Source organism: Pelodiscus sinensis, chromosome 17 (assembly GCF_052426305.1).
Source record: "Pelodiscus sinensis isolate ZL-2025 chromosome 17, ASM5242630v1, whole genome shotgun sequence".
Lineage (NCBI taxonomy): Eukaryota > Metazoa > Chordata > Testudines > Trionychidae > Pelodiscus > Pelodiscus sinensis.
Window position 1 is genome coordinate 10,035,282 of NC_143068.1, and position 22,350 is coordinate 10,057,631.

The window sequence follows — 22,350 nt, forward strand, 5'->3', positions numbered from 1 at the left end:
TAGAGGACACCAAATGAAATTAATGGGTAGCAGGTTTAAAACGAATAAAAGAAAGTTCTTCTTCACACAGCGTGTAGTCAACCTGTGGAAGTCCTTGCCAGAGGAGGCTGTGAAGGCTAGGTCTATAATAGAGTTTAAAGAGAAGCTAGATAATTACATGGAGGTTAGGTCCATAAAAGTCTATTAGCCAGGGGATAAAATGGTGTCCTTGGCCTCTGTTTTTCAGGGGCTGGAGAGAGATGGCAGGAGACAAATCGCTTGATCATTGTCTTCGGTCCACCCTCTCTGGGGCACCTGGTGTTGGCCACTGTCGGTAGACAGGATACTGGGCTAGAAGGACCTTTGGTCTGACCCAGTATGGCCTTTCTTATGTTCTTATGTAATAATGGGGAAGGAGCTGGCTTTGATAACCGTTCACCACCACCAGGAGCAATAAATGAAAGAGAAAGTAACCTTGTCCCTCAGAGAGAAATTAGAACACTGGCCAATCCCTCTCAAGATTAAAAAACCAACCAGTCCTCAGGAATTTAAACAATCTCCATCAAGACATCAAGTCGGAAAGTAGAAGCAGTAATGAAAAAAAAAGAAGCCATATATTTTCCTGGTGAAATCAGTGAACATTCTTGTTTCAAATGTGCTGTGAAAATGCAAGTCAATTTTTGCAGGTGGAAAAAATATTTCATCAGATGTCTGAATGCATGAAAATTCATGATTTTGTCACAAGTTTAGGATTCTGTCATTTCCCCCCACAGAAATGGTGAAATGGCAAAGCTGAACCCTGGATCAAAGCTGTGAATATCTGTCAAAAGACAAAGCAGGTGAGGTGATATCTTTTACTGGACCAACTTCAGTGGGTGAGAATTAAAAGATATCTCCTCACCTACCTTGTCACTATACTCTCCTGCGACTGACAAAACTGCAACAACACAACACCCAATATCTGTCAAAGTCTCTTTTCACACACATATGCATTTTAAGTGAAACATTGATTCTTCTGTACAGCTCCAGTAAAGTGAAGAAAAAGTTAATCGCAGTTATTGATTTTATTCTGTGGTAAGGAAAATTAATTGGACTAGGAAATGCCAAGGGATGGATTTTGAGAAGATGCTTCAAGAAAAATCTAATTGCTTTTGCCTGCACAATTACTGTAACTGCATACACAAACAGCATTAACTTTACATGCAATTTAGATAATTGTTCACATATTTTATATTCACTGTCTCATGTTTAGGCTAGCCAAAGTACAGATCAAAATTTTTGAGAGTACAGGTTATTCTTAGCCTCTTGCTGCTTAGCTCTTGATCTGCTGGTAAAACTTCAAGTTATAATTAAAACGGCTTCACTATTTACGCCCTGATTTTGGAAAGCACTCTCATTTGGGATTACACTTTAGCACTGGCTTAACTTTCAGCATATGCTAAAGTGCTTTTCTAAATAAGGATTGACTTAATGATGTTCTTAAATGCTTCTGCAAATTATCTTGCAACTGTAAAAACTTAAAGTTTGTCATCTGCTAGCTAGCGGTGAGACACAGAACAAGTAGCCTGATCAGTCAAAAATGGAAAAAAATAATTCTGCAGAAAACTCAGAAGTTGTTTCAACTTCAGAATATTTTTTTGCTTTTTTAAAACTTGATTTTTAACCCCAAGCACAGTAAGGCTAAATCTAGACTGCAGAGTTTTTGCACAAAAACTCGCAGAGCATCCACTCCTCAAGTGACAGAATGGAGGGGTTTTGCGCAAGAGTTATTCCTCTTTCTATGAGCAAGAGCTCTTGTGCAAAAAGGTGCGTGTGGACAGGGAACTGCCTCTTTTTGTGCCAAAAACTCCTATCGAAAAAAGCACAAGTGCCATGGCGGCCATTCTGTGAATACCTATCAGAGCTTTCTTTCGAGAGAACATCCATTCAGTCTGGACACTCTTTCTGCAAAAGTGCATTGCTTTTTCGACGTGCTTTTGCAGTGTGGATGCTCTCTTGTGCAAGAAATTTTCTCAGAAGATCTCTTCCAGAAAAAGCTTCTTGCGCAAGAAGCCTGTAGTCTAGACATAGCCTAAAAGAAGTGATATCCAGGAGGCTGGTTTTCCTTATGTTACTCCAGCTTTTCTAAACAACTCTAATTTTGAATACCCACTGAGCAGCAGTTACTGAGTTTTATTTTTTGTGTGTTTGTTTGTGTCTCTTCAACTTTTCCACGGTTGAGAATTTGGAAAAGATAGTGAATGTGCAAAAGGAAAATGAAAAAATAAAAGAATGAAAAGCTCTCAAAGCCCTAGATACCATTCATTCTACTGAATTCATTGGGAAACATGGGGGAAAAGGGAAAGGAAAAAAGATAAAGGAGAAAAACAAAACAAACAAATAAACTAAAAATATGGGGATTTAATGAAAAACTGGAAAATGTTGTAAAACCAAAAACATTTGGTGGAAGTTTTGGGCTTCAAAAGATGCCATTTTTCATTGAAAAATAAAAAAAAGATTTGGAGAAAAACTGCAGCCAAAGCTAATGCTGGTATCTGCAGTTCTATCAGGCCGGTCCCAGAACATGTTACTAATTCATTCAATGTTTAACATCACAGATACATACGCAGGACTCTCACTCCGTGCTTCAGAGCTTGCACACGGCTGGGCTCCATGGACATGCTGAGCATTGTCTGCTGTCCTCCAATAATGCAGACCTGGTTTTCTTGTGCCGCTTGCTTGAACATGACAATGAGCTGGTTGGCAATGATGCTATTCAGGATCGAAATGACGACCATTGGAAACACAAAGGAGATGAACGTGTTCACCTGCAGGAGATATAAATGGCAAACCCACATGGGATATCAATGAGGAGATCATATTTGATTTCACACGGTATCAGCTAAACAGCCATCTACTTACGCTACACATTTAGATTTTGCAATGCAGGGCTTATTGCATAGCGGGGAAACTTAACCAACAGGGAGATAAATTCACTCAGGTGGCAGAAAATTGGATGCAAATAGCTAAATCAATCTTTCTCCCATTATGGTGCCTTGCCTCTATATCAGTGAAATGTATTGATGGAAATAACCTATTGATCATTTTATACATATGACCAGCGGGATACTTCTCAGTACATGGTAAGCTCTTATCAATGTTTTCTGAACAGCAGTTTCTGATTGCATTCTTTCCTTATCATGGGCAATTCGTGGGTTCATTTGTCATCTGTCTCATTCAGAATATCGGTGTTTCTGTGTAGATTTAATGACAGTTTTTTTGGTTAGCAGATGATCAAATTATCCAATAACCCTTGTGCTCTAAAGGATTAAAATTGATCTCAATAAAAAGTGGAAGCTGTATTGTTTTTAATAGAAATTATTTGGTTCCTGGGGTTTTGATAAAATTAAATGGAAGATCAAATTAACTGGTGATTGACTCAAGTGGAAGGCGCTGTTAACGTCAAACAGAAACATTTGTGCATTCTTACTCGAGTAGCCACAAACTCAGTCAGGAAGTAAACTTAACAAGCAACAGCTTCAAGAAAATTAGAAGCATTTTCACTGGGGTGGGGAATCTTTTTTGGGGTCAATGGCCGCTAACCCACAGAAAAATCAGTCAGGGGCCAAACACACATGAGAAGCAGAAAGAAAACACCTCACTGACCTGGCCCCCAATTGAGAAGCAGAAAAGAGAGAGAGAGAGAGAGAGAGAGAGATTCATCACACTCCTTTTGTGCTTCAGCCTCATGGGCGAGGGTGGGTGTTCTGAAGCTCAGGGCTTACCCCCCAGGGATGGATTAACTCTTCTGGGGACCTTGGGCTAGTAGATTTTGTGAGGTCCTTCTTGGCTTTGGAACTGGGCCAAAAATGAGGGATTCAGTGTGTGGGGAGTAGCTGCTGGGGAGTGAGATGGGGTGCAGGGTCTGGATGGGAGGCAAGGTGCAGGAATGAGGTGGATGGGAGATAAGGTGCAGGAGTGGGATAGAGGTGGGGTTCAGGTGGGAGGTAGGGTATAGGAGCGAGGTGGGGTGAGGTCTGGGCAAGAGTTAGGATGTAGGTTGTCCTTTGATGATAGGACAAGAAACAATGGGGCTTAAATTTCAGCAAGGGAGGTTTAGATTGAACATTAAGAAAAGCTTCCTAACTGTCAGGGTGGTTAATCACTGGAATAAATTGCCTAGGGAGGTTTTGGAATCTCCATCACTGGAGATTTTCAAGAGCAGGTTAGACAAACTCCTGCCAGAGATGGTCTAGATGATACTTGGCCAAGATAATAAAGAGTGCAGGGGGCTGATCTAGATAACCTCTCAAGGTTCTATTATTCTTTGATTATTATGGCATGACTGAAAGCCAATTGAGGTCAACTGGAGACTTTAAACTCCTAGACTATGGCATCTGTACATTTGTACTAACTGAAAATGTCATAGTTCTGGGATAGATAGCATTTATATTTAACTCTACATGGTTGGTAATATTGCACGAGAAATGTGTAGCTGTTCCGTGATCATGCTTGGATCTTTTGAAGCCTTTGTCCAGAAAGCTCAGATTTTTATTTGCCCTTTTTATTTGGTGAAACCCAGAACGGAAGATGAGCTACAGCAATTACAAGGAAATAATTTAAACAAGGATTCTATAGCTATCATAAGCCATAAGAGCAGTGTCCGAGTAGTTTAAGATATCTACATGGAATTGTTTCCATCTTAGTCTGCAAAGAATCACAGGCCACGAACCTTAAAAAAATTAATGGATCCAAAAATTTTAAAATTTCAAAACATTTACAATATTTAAACCCTTTGCTACAAATGATTGAAACCATTAAACCAGTTTTGCTAAGAATAAAAATTATAGGGATTTTTGCCAGTGTCAAAATTAGTCTTTTAACAGAGATAATTCTGACTTGATTTCCCAAAATAGTCAGGTCTCTATCACAGCTAATGGTCTAAAAAATTCAAATTCCATCATTTCAAAGTCAAACAAATGGATGGTAACTTATTTCAAGAGTGGTTTTGTAGGCTGTTATTTTCATCAGCTATATCTCCATCCAATTCAGACACAGTGACTACCCACTTGAGTGATGAGTGCCTTATAAATGTCACGAAGGGATAGACAGATACACATGCTAGTTAGTTTTATGAATTATTTATACCAGCAAAAATGCAAAACAAAATACTACATAAATATTCAGATACCATTACATTTGATTCATAAATATAAGAAAGATAGAAGTTTACAGGTTGAACCTCTCTAGGCTAGCATCTTTGGGACGTGACTGGTGCTGAACCAGAGAATTTGCAGGACCATGGGAGATCTATATTGTCTAGCAGTATTACCAACTCTTTCACTGCTTACTGGGCTCTTAGAAGACATTTAGGGGTAAATTAGAGCTAAATAATAGCACGTAACACTGAGCACCAGGACTGGGGGCTGTCAACAAACTTTATGGGACAGTGGGAAATTTGGCCACACCCATGATAAGTGGACAGCTGACTAATCCAAGACCAGAGAGTGCCAGACTAGAGAGGTTCAACCTGTAGCTTTGGAGAAGAGCGACATAATTGTTCTTACGTATTTCTCTTTAGCTGGACCAAAACCCTATATGCAATGCATAGCAATTAGTCCAGAACCTAATGTACTGTAACAAAACTGTTTTGGGGCTGGCTCTGTTCAATATCTTCATCAACAATTTAGATATTGGTATAGAAAGTACGCTTATTAAGTTTGCAGATGATACCAAGCTGGGAGGGGTGGCGACTAATCTGGAGGATAGGGTAATCATTCAAAATGCCCTGGACAAATTGGAGAAATGGTCTGAGGTAAACTGGATGACGTTTAATAAAGAAAAATGCAAAGTCCTCCACTTAGGAAGGAACAATCAGTTTCATACATACAGAATGGGAACCGACTGTCTGGGAAGGAGTATGGTAGAAAGGGATCTAGGGGTTATAGTGGACCACAAGTTAAATATGAGTCAGCAGTGTGATGCTGTTGCAAAGAAAGCAAACATGATTCTGGGATGTATTAACAGGTGTGTTGTAAGCAAGACATGAGAAGTCATTCTTCCGCTCTACTCTGCGCTGGTTAGGCCTCAATTGGAGTATTGTATCCAGTTCTGGGCACCGCATTTCAAGAAAGATGTGGAAAAATTGGAGAGGGTCCAGAGAAGAGCAACGAGAATGATTAAAGGTCTAGAGAACATGACCTATGAGGGAAGGCTGAAGGAATTGGGTTTGTTTAGTTTAGAAAAGAGAAGATTGATGGGGGACATAATAGCAGTTTTCAGATATCTAAAAGGGTGTCATAAGGAGGAGGGAGAAAACTTGTTCATCTTGGCCTCTGAGGATAGAACAAGAAGCAATGGGCTTAAACTGCAGCAAGGGAGGTTTAGGTTGGACATTAGGAAAAAGTTCCTAACTGTCAGGGTGGTCAAACACTGGAATGAATTGCCCAGGGAGGTTGTGGAATCCCTATCTCTGGAGATATTTAAGAGTCGGTTAGATAAATGTCTATCAGGGATGGTCTAGACAGTATTTGGTCCTGCCATGAGGGCAGGGGACTGGACTCGACCTCTTGAGGTCCCTTCCAGTCCTAATATTCTATGATTCTATGAAAACAACCAGCTGTGTTCCATCTTTAGCTATCCATTCAATGAGGTCTTACTTGGCTAATGCTAGCAATAATAGGGTATGTCTAGACTACATGGCTCCATCGATGGAGCCATGTAGATGAGTTTACTAGACATAGGAAAATGAAGCGGCGATTTAAATAATCGACACTTCATTTACATCAAAATGGCTGCTGTGCTGTGCCGATCAGCTGTTTGGCGGCACAGCGCAGTAGTCTGTACGCTCTGCAGTCGACAACGGAAGCCTTTGTTGACTGCTCCGGTAAACCTCATTCCTAGATATACCTCATTAAAGACTACCTGCTAATTTGTCTTGTTCTGAACATACAGTCATTTTCTAAGAAAAATTCCTGTATCTTGTAGGGAAAAAAGATGTCATGTTTTGTGGGCTTCCAAAGTGCCTCACCTTTTGAAATCTACTCCAAAACCTCAAAGTGCCCATAAATATTAAGGGTCAGATTCTCTTCCAGTGCCAACTGGCACAGTTCCATGGAAATAAATTGAGTTGTGTAGATTAACATTCAGTAAGCATCTGGATCTACTTCGGCAAGCATCCTCATGCACCTTTGAGGTAGGGATAAACGTGTGGCATAGAAAGGTAAAACGACTTGCTCAAATTCTCAGGGCAAGCCACTGGCAGAGCGAAGAGAAGAACCCAGAGTTCCTGATTCCTGTTTCTGTTTCTCTAATCAGAGGTAGGGAAATTATTTTGGGTTGGGGGCTGCTGATCACAGAAAAATCAGTCAGGAGTCACACAAAAGTAAGAAACCCCCTCCCAAAACCCTGACCGAGAAGCAGAACAAAACTCCCCACATTCCCCTTGCACATCAGAGCCTGGGGGTTGGGGGGAGGCAGGGTAATAGATTTTGTGGGTCTCCCTGCACTGTGGGGTGGGACCAAAATGAGGAATTCAGTGTGTGGGAGGGGGCTCCTGGGAAGCGGGCTTCGGGTGTGGGCTTTGGGTGGGAGGGAGGGTGCAGGAGTGGGGTGGGGGCTGGTGAGTCTGGGAAAGATGGTAGGGCTCAGGAGCAGGCTGGGAGTGGGCAGGAGATAGGGTGCAGGAGAGGAGTGGGTGTAGGGTCTGGGTGGGAGGGAGCTGCAGGGCTGGAGCGCCAGCTCCTCAATACTGGGAGGGGAAGCCGTGAGCCTCGGGAACCAGATCCAGGAAGCTGGGGGCCAAATCTGACCCTTGGTTTGTAGGTTCCCCACTCCTGCTTGATGGAAACACATCTTTCTTATCTGATGCATGGATACTGCATTCACTAAGAGGAAATATTTTACCTGCTTATCTGAATTTCAGAGCTGACTAACTTTAAGCTAGAAATGTTTGTTTTGCCCTTAAACTGGCCCTACACAGAGCAATCATGTAGGAATCATGTAACATCTTGATTGAGCTTTTTAAAGTCCTATTTCTTTACAAACAACTAATTGCCATTGTACACTCTTCAGAAAGCCCGAGGGACTATCTGGAAACTTATTGATTTTTCCCTTTAAGAATTTATAGTGGCAAGACAAGAAAATCAGATGCTTGGCGAAAGGCAGTTTACTTGAAAGACTATTTTTTCCTTTCTCGATGCATGTCAGGTCTTTGGTAATAAAAAATAAAAATAGAGACAGAATCGATGCTTCCCCCAGAGGCAAATGATTTTAATTTCTATCCAAAATTATTTACAATCACATCCTCCTGAAAGCAGTGAATGCTGCTAAAAGCCCATCTCCTTCCTCTTAGCCCTAAGTATTCTGTAGTTTTATTCTAATTGGGTTTCTTTTCAATCAAATTCTATGAGCTCAGCCCCAAAACTGAGTTGAGGAGTTGTCCAGTGCCACCTCTTTTCAAGAGAAAGAATGAAATTGCTCATCATGCTTGGTCCAACTCTTGGAAACCTGCCATTATCTATATGTATCTGGCTAGCTTGCCTGCATGCATGTTGGGGCTTATGCATCCCAATTGTGCTTTGGGCATGCATGTTAGAGCAAGAAAAGCTGCCTTTGAACATTTGGCTGTAAGTGAATGAAATATTTCTCCAAGCATACGTCTTCTTTAGGGGGGAATTCTCTTCCCCAGGACTTTCGCCTGGTGCCAATGTTGGCACTATTTTGGTGCCAGGCCAAGGCCACCTATTTCATCTGTGCTTTTATTGGTGTTTAGGTGTGTGTGTGTGTGTGTGTCCCTCCTCTGAAGGTGTTTTAGCAAGTTTTATACCCCCACCCCTTCGGGGTCTTGTATTTTATTTTATATACTTTTATTAGACTCATAGACTTTAAGGTCAGAAGGGACCATTATGATCATCTAGTCTGACCCCCTGCACAATGCAGGCCACAGAATCTCACCCACCCACTCCTGGAATAATCCTCTCACCTATATCTCAGATATTAAAGCCTTCAAATACTTTGAAGACCCAAAGATGCAGAGAATCCTCCAGCTGTGATCTGTGCCCCATGCTACAGAGGAAAGCGAAAAACCTCCAGGGCCTCTGCCAATCTACCCTGGAGGAAAATTCCTGATTGTGTTTTTAAAAAATGGTGTAAGCCACCTCGAATATTTTCAATAGAGAGGCGGGGTAAAATATTTTAAATAAATAAATAAAATAAATGATGCCCACTGCAAAGTTCTCATTGACTCTGACAGAGGCAGGGTCAACCCCAATGCTGATTCAACACGGTTGAATGCACACACAGCTCAGACTCTGATGCGCTATACCCAGGCAGCATGTGTACCACTATTCTTGAAGCCATGCAAACATTCCTGCAATGGAGCTTCCATCCTTCCCCACCTCTGCTTGTTGGTGTGCCGCACACAAACACCCTTTTATCTGAGCTCACACAGAAGTCTCTCTTCAGAATAGGAGCCGATAAAAACAGGCCTGGCCTACCACATTTGAATCTAAATTCAAATCCCCTCCACTCCCAGCCCTTAGCACTTCCTGGAGCATGTTGTGCAGTGTTCCGGTGGGGATTTTAAGGGTATGGGGCTCTGGGTGCCATCACTACTGAAGCAGCGGCAGTCAGGAGCTTTGGGCCCTTTTGAATCACTGGGCCCTTTAGCCTGACTGTTTCTCCCTGCATATATAAGACACTGAGGAAAGCAGTTCAATCCTCGGCTGCATCAAACTCGTGACTCAGGGTATAGTTTGGCAGGATTGTCCAACACTGGGCCCTGAACACAGATGCATAGGATCTGGTTTCAATTCCCAGCTCAGCCACAAACTTCCTGGGCAACCTGAGTCTACGAGAGTGCCACTAAGGGCAATGAGAGCCACATAAAAATGGCTGAGGAGGAAGGTGGCAAAACCAGCTTGAAGCCTTCAGTTGGAGACTGAACTGGCATGTGGTCCCAGTTAGAGCTGCCACAGGGCTCTCTTCTCTGCTGTAGCAGCATTCTAAGAAAATCCTTGCTGTGGAGGCAGCCTTTTTTGGTCCACAACAGGAACTTAACAGCTTTATCTTACCTCTGGAAACAGGGCTGGCCTTACCACGAGGGAGCTGAGACAGCCGCCTCAGGGGCCAGACTGTGCTTTATCACTATCCTGGGTAACTGAATACAAGAACATTTTACATAAGGACAGAAGAACATAAGATCGGCTATACTACATCATACTAAAGATCCATCTAGCCCTGTATCCTGCCTTCTGACAGTGGCCAATGCCAGATGTCCCCAGGGGGAATGAACAGAACAGATAATCATCAAGTGATCCATCCCATCACCCATTCCCAGCCTCGGACAAACAGAGACTAGGGACACCATCCTTGCCCAGCCTGACTAATAGCCATTGATGGACCTATCCTCCAGGAATTTATATAGCTCTTTTTTGAACCCTGTTAAGTCTTGGCCTTCACAAGTTCCTCTGTCAAGGAGTTCCACAGGTTGATTGTGTGTTGTGTGAAGAAACACTTCCTTTTGTTTGTTTTAAACCTGCTATCTATTAATTTAATTTAGTGACCTCTAGTTCTTGGGTTAGGGAAGGCATGAATGACTCTTCTTTATTCACTTTTTCCACACCAGTCATGCTTTTATAGACATCTATCATATTCCCCCTTAATCTTCTCTTTTCTCAGCTGAAAAGTCCCAGTCTTATCAAATCCCTCCTCATACGGCAGCCCTTCCATATCCCTAACCATTTTTTTGCCCTTCTATGAACTGTTTCCAATGCCAAGATATCTATTTTGAGATGAGGCGATTTCATCTGTATGCATTATTCAAAATGTGGGTGTACTATGGATTTATATAGAGACAATAAGATATTCTCTGTCTTATTCTCTTATGTCCCTTCCTTAATGGTTCCTAACAGTCTGTTTGCTTTTTTGACTGCTGTTGGTCTAAAAGTTAATGCTACAACTTTCTGTATTTGCTTAAGTTGGTTTTGGACTGTCTTTTAGAGTACAACAAATGAGTCTATTGAATTGCTTTCCCTCCTAACACCACCTTTACTCTCCTGATGACATCCCATTATTTTCCATTTAGTTGCTCTTAAGCAGATTTCAACCACTTCCTTTCCTAATTTAGTAGCATTTTTGTTCCTTCTCATTGGGTCAGACTTTGTTTTCAGCCACACCAGTGTTAAATCCCGAATCACTCCATTGAAATTAATTTATTGTGGCGTTACAGTGGTTTTATGAATAGCAAACTGTTGGTCTGGTGATGGACTGAGGGGGGGTTCGACCCGTGGAGTTGTACATTAATCCTTCTATTTACAAAATACTCTTTAAAAAATGGCGAAGGAAAATATACTCACTAGCAGTATAATCCTTAGCAGGAAGATATGTCTACCGTGATAAGTCTGTTTGCTGAAGAATGACAACTTCTTAAATACAGAGATGAATGTCTGATTACCTGATGTGTACAAATACCAGACAGTCATAGTTTTAGGTCCCTGTTTGTCAAAGTCCTGGCTGCGACAATTTAGCTAGAGTTGGTCCTTCTTTGGGCAGGGGGTTGGACTCGATGACCCCCTGAGGTCTCTTCCATCCCTATGATTCTATAATTCTATAGTTGTTCTGACTCACTGAATTCCTAAAAATATTGCTTCCCAAACCCATACAGACTGTTATCGGTCTCTAATGTTGTGCTTATGGCCTGTTTTCGATAGTTTAGGTGCTTTTAAAAATCCCAGTAGGTGCCAATTTGTATTTCCCGATTCCCATTTCTGTTTCACTGATCGGGGTGTGGGGGGGGGTCTAAATACCTTTGAAAATCTGGCCCCTTTTCTTCCTACATGTTTGTACCGTGCTTACCACATGATGCCCCAACCTGAATGGGCATTATTGCAGCTCAAATGATAACGGAGTGATTTGTTTAGTTAACCTTTACACCCTTCCTGTTAGGTGCACCTGAAATTGACATTTTGGAGACCCGATTTTCTCTTCAGCCCCTAACTCCCACATGTACAACAACATATTTCACAGCTAACAGCAGCTTGACAAGAAGATGGAGGAGCTGGCTGTGGTTCCAGATAAACCAGATGGAAATGTATAAAAATGAAATCAAATTTCTGATAAAAATAGTTCATCAGCCCAGCACAATCACCTCAATAAAATCAGGCTTCTTTGAAGTTTCTTTGAACGCTGCTCATGCAGCCGTGAGCATGGGGTTTCATAAAGGCGCAGTGATGCTTAGAAGAGACTAGCAAACCCACAGAGAAACCAGATCAGGGCCCCATCCAGTTCTGTTGTCAGGATTTTTCCTGTAATTGTGGTTGCGAGTCTAACTCTTCTGTATTCAAAACAAAAACTCCACCGGTCCCCGCTGAGGGTTATTTTGAAGCCTTGTGCTTTTGCATAGTCTTGCACTGAACTGTTCTGCTCATGTGGTTTCCCTGGGATACCACTGAGGCAGACTTGAATTTATTAGTGACATCAATAGCTAAGATAGACACATCACTTCATTTAGCGACCCTGTGCTGAAATGGATTCTGTAATTTAGAAGCCCTGAAAGGTTCATTAAATGACCCTGCCCCCCTCCCCCCGGCTAGTCCCAGGATGGCTTTGATGGTGCGCTCCTCACACAAACTCTTTGTTGGGCTTTTCTATTTTTAAGGGGAGGTGGCTAAAGAAATCATTTTGCTTGGACATATTGTGCATGCATGCACGTAACAGAGAGTGCAGTGGGTTGCATGTCTACGCCCGAGGAAAAATGGATTCAGCTGAGCCAAATGGGGAGCACATGGGAACCTGTGAGTGCTTTGGTGTGGTGACCATGACACATACCAGGAGGCAGGACAAAAACCTACAAGAGGAGTGTGGAGCTTAGCAGGACACTAGCAGCTGTGTCCTCAGCAGGGCCATCTCTAGTCATATGCAAAATACGTGGCCAAATTTTTGGGTGCCCCCAGAGGTGAAAGGAAGCGGGTGCACCTGGGTGCACAAGCTCCAGCAAGAGCTGGCTCAGCTGCAGCAAAAACCAGCCAGGAGCTTTTTAAAGAACTGGCAGGGACCCAAGTTGCAATAGGACAGTACCTGTAGGAAATTCTAAATTACTTGTACTACTGGGTACCCCTATGCAGCTGTGTGTGCTTGTATGCCCCCGGATGCTGCTGGACTTCTCCCTGCCTCTTCCCCCCACGTGCTCGTGGCCAGTAGGAGCCGGCTAATAAGGGCTTCCTTCTGCCAGACTGGGGCCAGAGAGAAGCCCCCAGCCTCTGCAGCTCTGCTCTGGCTCCAGGGAAGCCCTCAAGTCCTGGTAAGCTGTTGGGGGAGGTGGGGAAAGCAGGCTGGGTGGGGTAGGAGGGAAGCCCCAGTTCTTGGTAGGAGCAGTGGGGGGGGGGGGGTCGGAGAGAACCCCCAGATACTAGGCCCCTGGGAGGAGCCACACAGAGGGGGTGTGTGTGGGTGGGGAAGAGAATCTGCAGACACCTGGCAGAGGCTGTGCAGTGGGGGAAGCACTAGGACCTGGCAGGAGCTATGTGGGGAGGGAAGTGCCAGGTGGGCACAGGCCCTTGGCAGGTAGGAATCATGAGGGAGGGAGGAGTGAAGTGCCTAGACCCCGGCATAAGCTGAGAGGGCCCTCTGTTGTGCAGGGCCCCATAATTTGTAAGGACGGCTCTGGTCCTTAGATGCACAGTCATCTACCCATACCCCATCTTTTAATTGTTTGTAGACATGAGAGGCACAAAGAGAGTTTGAGAGTGTCTGTTGTTCAGTTCAAATACTGTGTCCAGTCTGACTCACAGCCACATTAAAACCAGCCTCATGGGGCACAGCTCAGCCACAAGCTGTTTGGTCTACTGCTCTAAGCAGCATAAGAACCATGCAATGGTTTGCTCCCAAGAGCAGCATGCTAACACGGCCAGGTCCATCTGTGACAGACAATGTTTCCATCCTGGGACAACTCTGAAGCATGAGCCTCACCTGTGACTTCTCCTCTTGACAGGCAGGTACCAAAGGGAGAGAATGCCTCTGCATGAGAGAAAAACCAAGGAGGGGGATTTTCAGGCGCTCGGGGTTGTAGCGGAAAGAGATGCATTGCTGTTAGCACTGAGGATTAGCCAAAACGGTGGACGAGGTCAGAATGGAAGCAGGTAATTCACAGAGTCACTCTGTCCAGGTAGTGGCACTAATGAATTATGGACTTGTTTTGCAAGATGCTATGTGTTCCTTTCCATGCATTCAGAATCTGGACCTCAGGAATCACATCTCCTGACAAAGCTGCCCAGCTATCCTATATTTTCAGTTGCATTTCATTTTCCCTTTAAACAGCCTCCAGCCACAAAATCTCTTCACTGACAATCTGGAACATGAAGCACTTTTCCCACGGATGCAGCCAATGGAAGTTCCAAGCGGATATTCAAAGCAAGAGGCATTAGCAGGCATTGCAGTACTTGGCTTTCACCTTAGGCCATCCTCCTCTTCATTTTTGTGACATTTGGTGACTGTTGTTGTTATGTTTAAAGAAGAACCTCATTGCCCTACAGTGGTTTCAGGAAATGTAGTTGACTTGCTGGGAGGAAGATTGTGACTAAATTGAGATAAGTCAGCTTCTCTGGATAGAAGCCTGATAAAGTGCCAACCCAAGTTGCTTGAATTACATTTAAGTGACAAAATCCAGAATCTTTTTTCCAAGTTTGATACAGTCTTAAACAGTTCCATTGTCTCTGACTCACAATTTCCTCCTGCCCCCAAAATGGGTCTCATAAGCCCACTTGCCACATAAAACCAATTGTATTTTAAACAAAGCCTTCAGAACGGATCTACAATTCTTTGCAAATTCTCTTTGCCGCAGGACCTTGCTTATTTATAGTTCAAACTAGTCTGGTATCATTTGGACATGGAAAGCTGAGGCATTCGAAATATGGCCGAGAAAAGCCAAGAACCATGAGCATGAAGCAAGTTGGCTTGAGATGAAGCATAAGTGAGAGATAGTTGAAAATGAAAACATTGCTATAATAGACCAAGATAGATGGCTAATTGGAGCCTGAAGTTACGATAACTTTATCCTGGCAGAGACTCGGGCTCCTATCAAGTCGCAGTAATAAAGTTCAATGAAGTGACTCAAGAGGAAGATTTGCCCCTTCCCCCTTGTTACATGATGAAACATGGAGGTCACAACAGAGACAAACATTTCATTTCTCAGATGCCAAAGCAATGAGACAAGGACACAGTTGTCTGCCATGTCAACTGGCAGAAAATAAAATAGGGACAAGGAATGGGACATGGCCAAAATGAGGGATAATTTCTGGCAGTGAGTTCTGAGACTTGGAGAGACCCAATTTTCTTTCTTCTCTGAATGTGGGAAGTCTGATGACTGAAATAGAATATGCTGCAGAGGGGAGTGAAAAACAGTGAGCCACTAAGAACATACCTGGAGAGGCAGCTTTTTCCATACCTACATTTCCTCACATCAACTATCTCTTCCGGAAGCCTTCAGCTTTGAGATAACCACACATCTTGAGGGGTGAGAGCAGCATTGGCTGAGAAGCTCTTGATTTTCTTTCAGCGAGGACATTTTGGCATTGATTCTCTACCAATACGTCAGGACAGTGGTTAGAACACAGGACTGTGGGAGACGTGGATTCAGTTCATGCTCCAACAGAAATATCTAGTGTGACTCTGGACAAGTCCTTTATATACTCTCTGTACCTCAGTACAGATAATAGTGCTTCTCTACCTCACAAGGGTGTTGTGAGGGTAAACGAATCAAAGAGTGCATCTACACAGCACCCTAAACTTAAAATAAGGTATGCAAACTGCGTATCTTATTTCAAATCTATTTTGAAATAGCTTATTTTGAAATTTGGCGCATCTACACAGTGCCAAATGTCAAAATAATGTGCTATTTAGAGCTATTCCTTATCCCTCGTGCAACGAGGTTTATCAGGATGGTGAAATAGCACACCCATTATTTTGAAAAATATTTCAAATAAGAGGTTGCATGGCTATTTGTTTCTACCCAAGCCATGTAAACATACCCAAAGTGTGTGAGGTGCGTAGATATTACAGAAATGGGCACTATATAAATATCTAACATACAAGGGCCCTCTTGAATTCCAAGAGTACAATTTGTGAAATGATCATTAGTGCTGCTCTGTTTAAGGGCTTCTTGGAATATCTGAATGTGCTGCTAAACTCTCCCAGTAATCCCGTCGTTCACTTTTTGTTTCTTAGCAAACCAATTAAACCATATATCTGAAATCAAACAATCTACCACATTCTGGCAGCTCACCTAATTTCCAGTGGCAATTAAAAGTAAATTAGTCTCCTTCTGATAGTGGAGTCTTTTATTGTTAGTGTACGTCAATCAGAAAAGCATATTCTCCTAGATCAACGTTTGGTTGCTAAGAATCTTGATAATTTGATGCAATGAATTTTCCAATTCTCACATATGGGTCATAATTTATTTTTTTTAACTGGTGGTGATTATCAGCCCTTAATAATTAAAACAAACTGCGATATTTCATGCTATGACAATCACAGGATGACACACTTCAAGAAAAAGAAAAAATACACTTGAATTACAAAGGAAAATTCCTTTGAGAGGGTAGTGATTGTCTCATCTCACCCACATAGTTGTTACTGGGGATGAGGTACATCTCATATTATGACAGGTGTGTGTAGGACCCATAGATCTTGAAAAGTGTATTGGGGCTGGGTATTGATCACCAATGGAACTCACACAGAAAAATGACAAAAGACAAAAATCCCCATGAGAGATCACTTTTCAGAAAGTGGTCACTCCACATCTGACCTCGCAGTCCTCATCTTCAAAGGAAACGTGCACAGCACCTTCAGACAACGAGCCTGGAGCTTAAATTCATCATTTGGTAGACACTAAAATCATAGACTTAATAAAGACACTGCATTTATGGGTTCTTACGACAATCTATAACCCAGTCTCCCCTCCCACCCTTTTGTGCTCTGACTGCGTAGGTGTTATCTGTCTGCTTCACTTTGACTGGTCTCTTACAATACATGCTTACTCTTGTGCAACACAATCTGTTCCACCGTGTATTTAGCTGTGATACACGGAGTACCATTCCCAGACCTGAAGAAGAGCTCTGTGTAGCTTGAAAGCTTGTTCTTTTTCCCACAGAAGATGGTCAGTCCAGTCAAAGATATTACCTCCCCTACCATGGCTCAAATGGGAATATGGACTTTCAGGAACCGTTAGAATGCATCTCCGTTATTTCCTTCAGCAATTCTCGTAAGGCTTATTTTTGGACTTTTCACTATAGAACAGTGTGTTTTAGTACAAATTTGTCAGGTTTTATTGAAACTGTGTATCCAGATCAAAACCACCAATCTGGAAGGCTGGAACAATGTAGGAGATTCACAGAAGATCTATAAACAGAGAAGCCTGAGATATTCAATCAGAGTCTAATAAATACCAACAGGAACCTGCATAGCTGAGTGAATAAGGGCACTGGCATTAGTCTGTGGGAATGTGCAGACCTGTATTCCAGACCTTATAGGTTAGCAGTAGAAATGGAACCAAGTCCCAAAATGTACTTAGGGACTAAAAACTTTAAAGGGATGGTTGGATTTAGATGCTTGGGTCTGGACCCATCTCTAGTTATAACTTAAATGAATTTGATTGTCTCATTCCTGATATATGCTTGTCTAGAACACCCAGACGTTTTGATGCACATTGACGTGATTGTCAATCTCTGATCAACAGTGCCTCCGCACTAGACAAGGGATTGCTGTGGACAAGGCTCAGCGTTCATGGTCATGAGGTAATTGAACATGTAGAAGCTATGTTTGGATAATCCCATTCCTATCATTTCACTAACTGTATCAAAAAGTGATTAGCAAATTAACAAAATGGATGATTACAATGCCATACAATTACAGTGCTATTAAAAACAATGCAATTAACAAACAATGTAACAGGTTTATCCAACTAGTGACACTTTATAGAAACCCACTGGTGGGAAACCTTCAGCACTTGGATTATATGGGAAACCATTAAAAATAGCAGAACGTAGGTGTACTTAATACTGCACCAGCACTAAACAATGAACTAGGTGATCTCTTGAGGTTCTTCCAACCCAACATTTCTATGTTTCTATCCTCCTCTTTGTGGTGTGATTTAAGAAAAACCATCCAACAACTTTATGCCTCGGTCTCCCTCACCTGTAAAACAGTGGCAATAATACTTTACCATTTTTGAAGTACTTAGAAATATAGCTGCCAAATATTATTGTGAATATAACCCTACAGATACTAAGATGTTATAACTAAAAAACCTCACATCAGTAGTGTCCATGTTTTGCATCCAACAAAAAGACTCTTCCGAGAACTTGAATTTCTGTACAGGGATCTCTGTAGTTGTAGCCAGACACAAAACCCCATCTTGTTTTTCCACGAGCCCCATCTTGTTTCCCCCCCCCCCCCCAGAGAGCAAGAGAAAGGCAGTCAGCCTTTGATGCCCTGGGAACGCAGGTGTGGTGCCTGTCCCTTATTCTACCATAAACAGAAACCAGACAGTAAATGGGCTAGCTGACGACTGGGAGGCCTCCCGTCGCCGTGATGGCTAGTATCAGTAATTGACACGCCTGCACTGTCTCGGGAGAGGAATCTTCGCCCATCACATACCAGAGGTGCCCATTGTTTGCATCTTCCCAGGTGTGAATTATGCTTTGCACCCTTCGTGGGAAACTTGGCATTCAAAGCCATTTTTCCTGATTGGCCACTTAAGACCAGGAAGAAGCCCATGTGACCCAAGGGGTATAAAGAGGGTTGAGTTGCCCACCCAATTTGAGCTCCAATCACCTACACCTGCTGGCAGGTATTGATTGTCTCCCGAGGTCCGTGGGACGCCCAACCTCGCCCTACTTCTTCCCGAGGGATTGAGAGAAAGACGCTGGTCACGCCAAGTCTGGAACGCAGGGGTGAGAATTGTACCTGCAATGTGTTTTCTTTATGTGTACACTCTAATTGTCTCTCTGTTGTAAGTTAGTTACTTTATTATAGTTTTCTTAAAGTCAAACTGCTTCATTTCTATTGTAAATCACCGTTGGTAAGGTGATTTAGCTATAAACTTTGGGGACAAGTGGGGTGCCCTCATTCACTTATAAAATATATATATCTATATACACTGAACCAAGTTTCTTTATTTCTTTTCTCTTTCTTTCTCCTATAAATAAGCCAGTGCGTGTCAAGCTTCTGACTTGAACCCGTGCTGCTGTACCCGAACCGAACACAAACAAAAGAACTTCAGCCGGTCATAAAGGGACAGATATAGGGAGAGCTTGGGCGTTTGGATTTGTGTCACACCCAGGTGGCAAAATTCAGTTGGGGCGCTTCTCAGTCTCCCCGAGGCTGCCCGCTGCGAAGGAATTATGAAATTCTAGCAGCTGAAATCTGAAGCGTAATAAGCTCTCCCTGTACACTTATTGGGGTGCCTTTCAACCTCTTCCAGGTTGCCCACTGCAAGGGACCCCCAGTCTCAGCAGTTAAAGTCTTAGGCGTATAGTACACACATAGTATAGGAAGAGCTTGGGCGTTTGAATTTGTGTCACACCCAGGTGGCAAAATTCAGTTGGGGCGCTTCTCAGTCTCCCCGAGGCTGCCCGCTGCGAAGGAATTATGAAATTCTAGCAGCTAAAATCTGAAGCGTAATAAGCTCTTCCTGTACACACTGGGGCGTCTGTTAGCCTGTTTGGCTACCCTCTGCGACGGGACCTCGGTCCTAGCAGTAAAGTCACGGACGTTAAACTACTTTTCAGGGTGCCCTCCAGCCTCCTAGGCTGCCCGCTGCAACGAGACTCTGTGTCTCAGCAGTTGAAGACTTGGGTGTAACACACACGCACACACTGCCCTGACCGTCGGCTGACAGAAGTCCAGAAGAGTTCCTTTAATTGTTTTGTTTTGGGAATCATATGCATAGACCAAGAGGGTTCAGGAGAAACTTAATTCCACCCAAGCTAAACCTTCTCTACAGAGTGTTAAATATCATCTGGAGACATTTAAAATAAAGGTTATAATGATATGAAACATTGTTCACATGCACAGCCATCTGATGTCAAAATATTATAGTCTGCTCTCAGTTACAGATGTAACCTTTGAAGTTATCACACGGCACAGATGTGATAGGAGGGATATACAATACCATCATGCTACATATCTTAAAGAGGCAGGAGGGGGGGAACTAGTGTTAGTTTTGTTTTTGTTTTTTCTTATTTTATCTATAGGAATTAGTCAAAGAACCTTCTCATAATTATACAGCAAAGTACAGGAAATGTTTTAAGAGTAAACGAAAGGCCTGATTCTTCTATTGCTTACACTCATGTAGGGGCTTGTCTACACTATGGAGATCGACCCTCCAGAGATCGACCTTCTATTATTTGATTTAGCAGGTCTTGTGTAGACCCCAAATCGAATGCTGAGGGCAGTCCCCACCAGTTTCTGTTGGCCTCTCGCAAGTAGACACCATGGTGGCTCGACTTAAGGTAAACTGAATTCAGCTATGCATTTTGCGTAGCTGGATGGTGTACCTTAATCTGACCAGCCTAGTCTAGTGTAGACCAGCCTTAGATGAGGAGAAATTAATCCCCTTGAGGTCAGTGGAATTACACTAATGTAAAACTTATTTAAACTCATTTAACTCCTTGCCAGAGGATGCTTTGAAGACTAGGACTTTAACAGGGTTCAAAAAAGAGCTAGATAAATTCATGGAGGTTAGGTCTATCAATGGAATGGGTAGGAATGGTGCCCCTAGCCTTTGTTTGTCTGGAAATGGATGACAGGGGAGGGATCACGTGATGATTACCTGTTGTGTTTATTCCTTCTGGGACACCTAACAGGAGAGCTAACAGGAGAGTTTGGAGAGGGAGTTCTCCAGGTAAAAGAGGAGTAAAAACGGGACCCTTGTGGTAAGTGGCTGTCTGGAGTGTGTGTTTGTGTGTGGGGGAGTTATTTGCAGTGTGCTGAGCTTGTGTTTGTCTGTTTGGTTTGTTTGTTTGGTTTGTTTGTTTGTTTGAAGGAGCTTCTAAAAGGTTTGAAATCTAGAAGCCTCTGTTAATTGGCTGAGCCTCAGTCAGGGGGAGGGGCTACCAGAGCTATATAAGCCTGTGACTCAGCGACCAGGGAAAGCGCGACCAGGAACAGCTAACAGCAGAGGGAGTTTAGAGGGCACTAGTGACTTCTGTCCTTCTTTAAAACCTAACTCTTAGAATAATCTATACTCCAGATGTTTAAAAAGAATCCCAGTTTATACTTAAACTTATCCATTACAAACATGGAGACAGAAGCCCAGCAGCAGAGTGGGGGCTATCCTGTTTATTGTGTCGAGTGTAACATGTATGATTACCTGCCCTGTGGGCGGGTGGCGTATGTGTGCACCTGTTGCAAGGAGCTCCTGACCCTCAGAGACCGAGTTCGGGCTTTGGAGGACAGGGTGGCTGAACTGGAGGAGCTAAGGGAGGCAGAGAGCTATGTCGATGAGACTTTTCGGGACACTGTAGTACTATCCCACCTCCAGTCTGAGAGCCCCAGTGTTCTTAAGGAGGATGAAAGTCTCAAGGGAACAGAGCATTTAATGGGAGCAGAGGGAAACCATCTTGTAGTTGGGACCCTCCTCCCAGAGGATGTTGCGGTATCCTCTCGCACCTTTGATGGGGAGGGAATGCCAGTTAGGAAAAGGCAGGTGTTAGTAGTGGGTGATTCGATCATTAGAAACATAGATAGTTGGGTTTGTGATGACCAGGAGAACCGTATGGTCACTTGCCTGCCTGGTGTGAAGGTTGCGGATCTCTCGAGGCACCTAGATAGACTTATGTGTAGTGCTGGGGAGAAGCCAGTGGTCATGGTACATGTAGGTACCAATGACGTAGGGAAGGGTAGAAGAGATTTCCTGGAGGCCAAATTTAGGCTGCTAGGAAAGAGACTGAAATCCAGGACCTCTATGGTGGTGTTCTCGGAAATGCTTCCAGTTCCACGCGCAGGGCCAGGTAGGCAGGCAGAGCTTCAGAGTCTCAATGCGTGGATGAGACAATGGTGTAGGGAAGAGGGGTTTAGATTTATTAGGAACTGGGGACACTTTTGGGAGAGGGGGAGCCTATACAGGAAGGATGGGCTCCACCTAAACCAGGGTGGAACCAGACTGCTGGCACTAAACATTAATAAGGCCGTAGAGCAGTTTTTAAACTAAGAGATGGGGGAAAGCTGATCGGTGCGGAGATGCACGTAAATCAGAGAGAGACTTCTCTTAGAGGAGAATCCATTGATAGAGATTCTCTAAGCTGTAGTCAGAAAGAGAGGAGGGGGGAGGGCAAACCATGGGCCAGAGCTGACAAACAACCGCATACAAAGGAATCCAATGCATCAGGGAAGGGC

General features: G+C 43.2%; 1 protein-coding gene across 1 annotated transcript in view; it reads right to left on the reverse strand.

Annotated features, from left to right (window-relative positions):
- Nucleotides 1-22,350, reverse strand: part of NTSR1 (neurotensin receptor 1) — a 154,501-nt gene that overhangs the window by 44,746 nt on the left and 87,405 nt on the right. Inside the window, exon 2 of the mRNA XM_014575093.4 lies at nucleotides 2,585-2,786. Within this exon, the coding sequence (XP_014430579.2) occupies nucleotides 2,585-2,786 (202 nt within the window). The remainder of the gene's footprint in view (nucleotides 1-2,584; nucleotides 2,787-22,350) is intronic.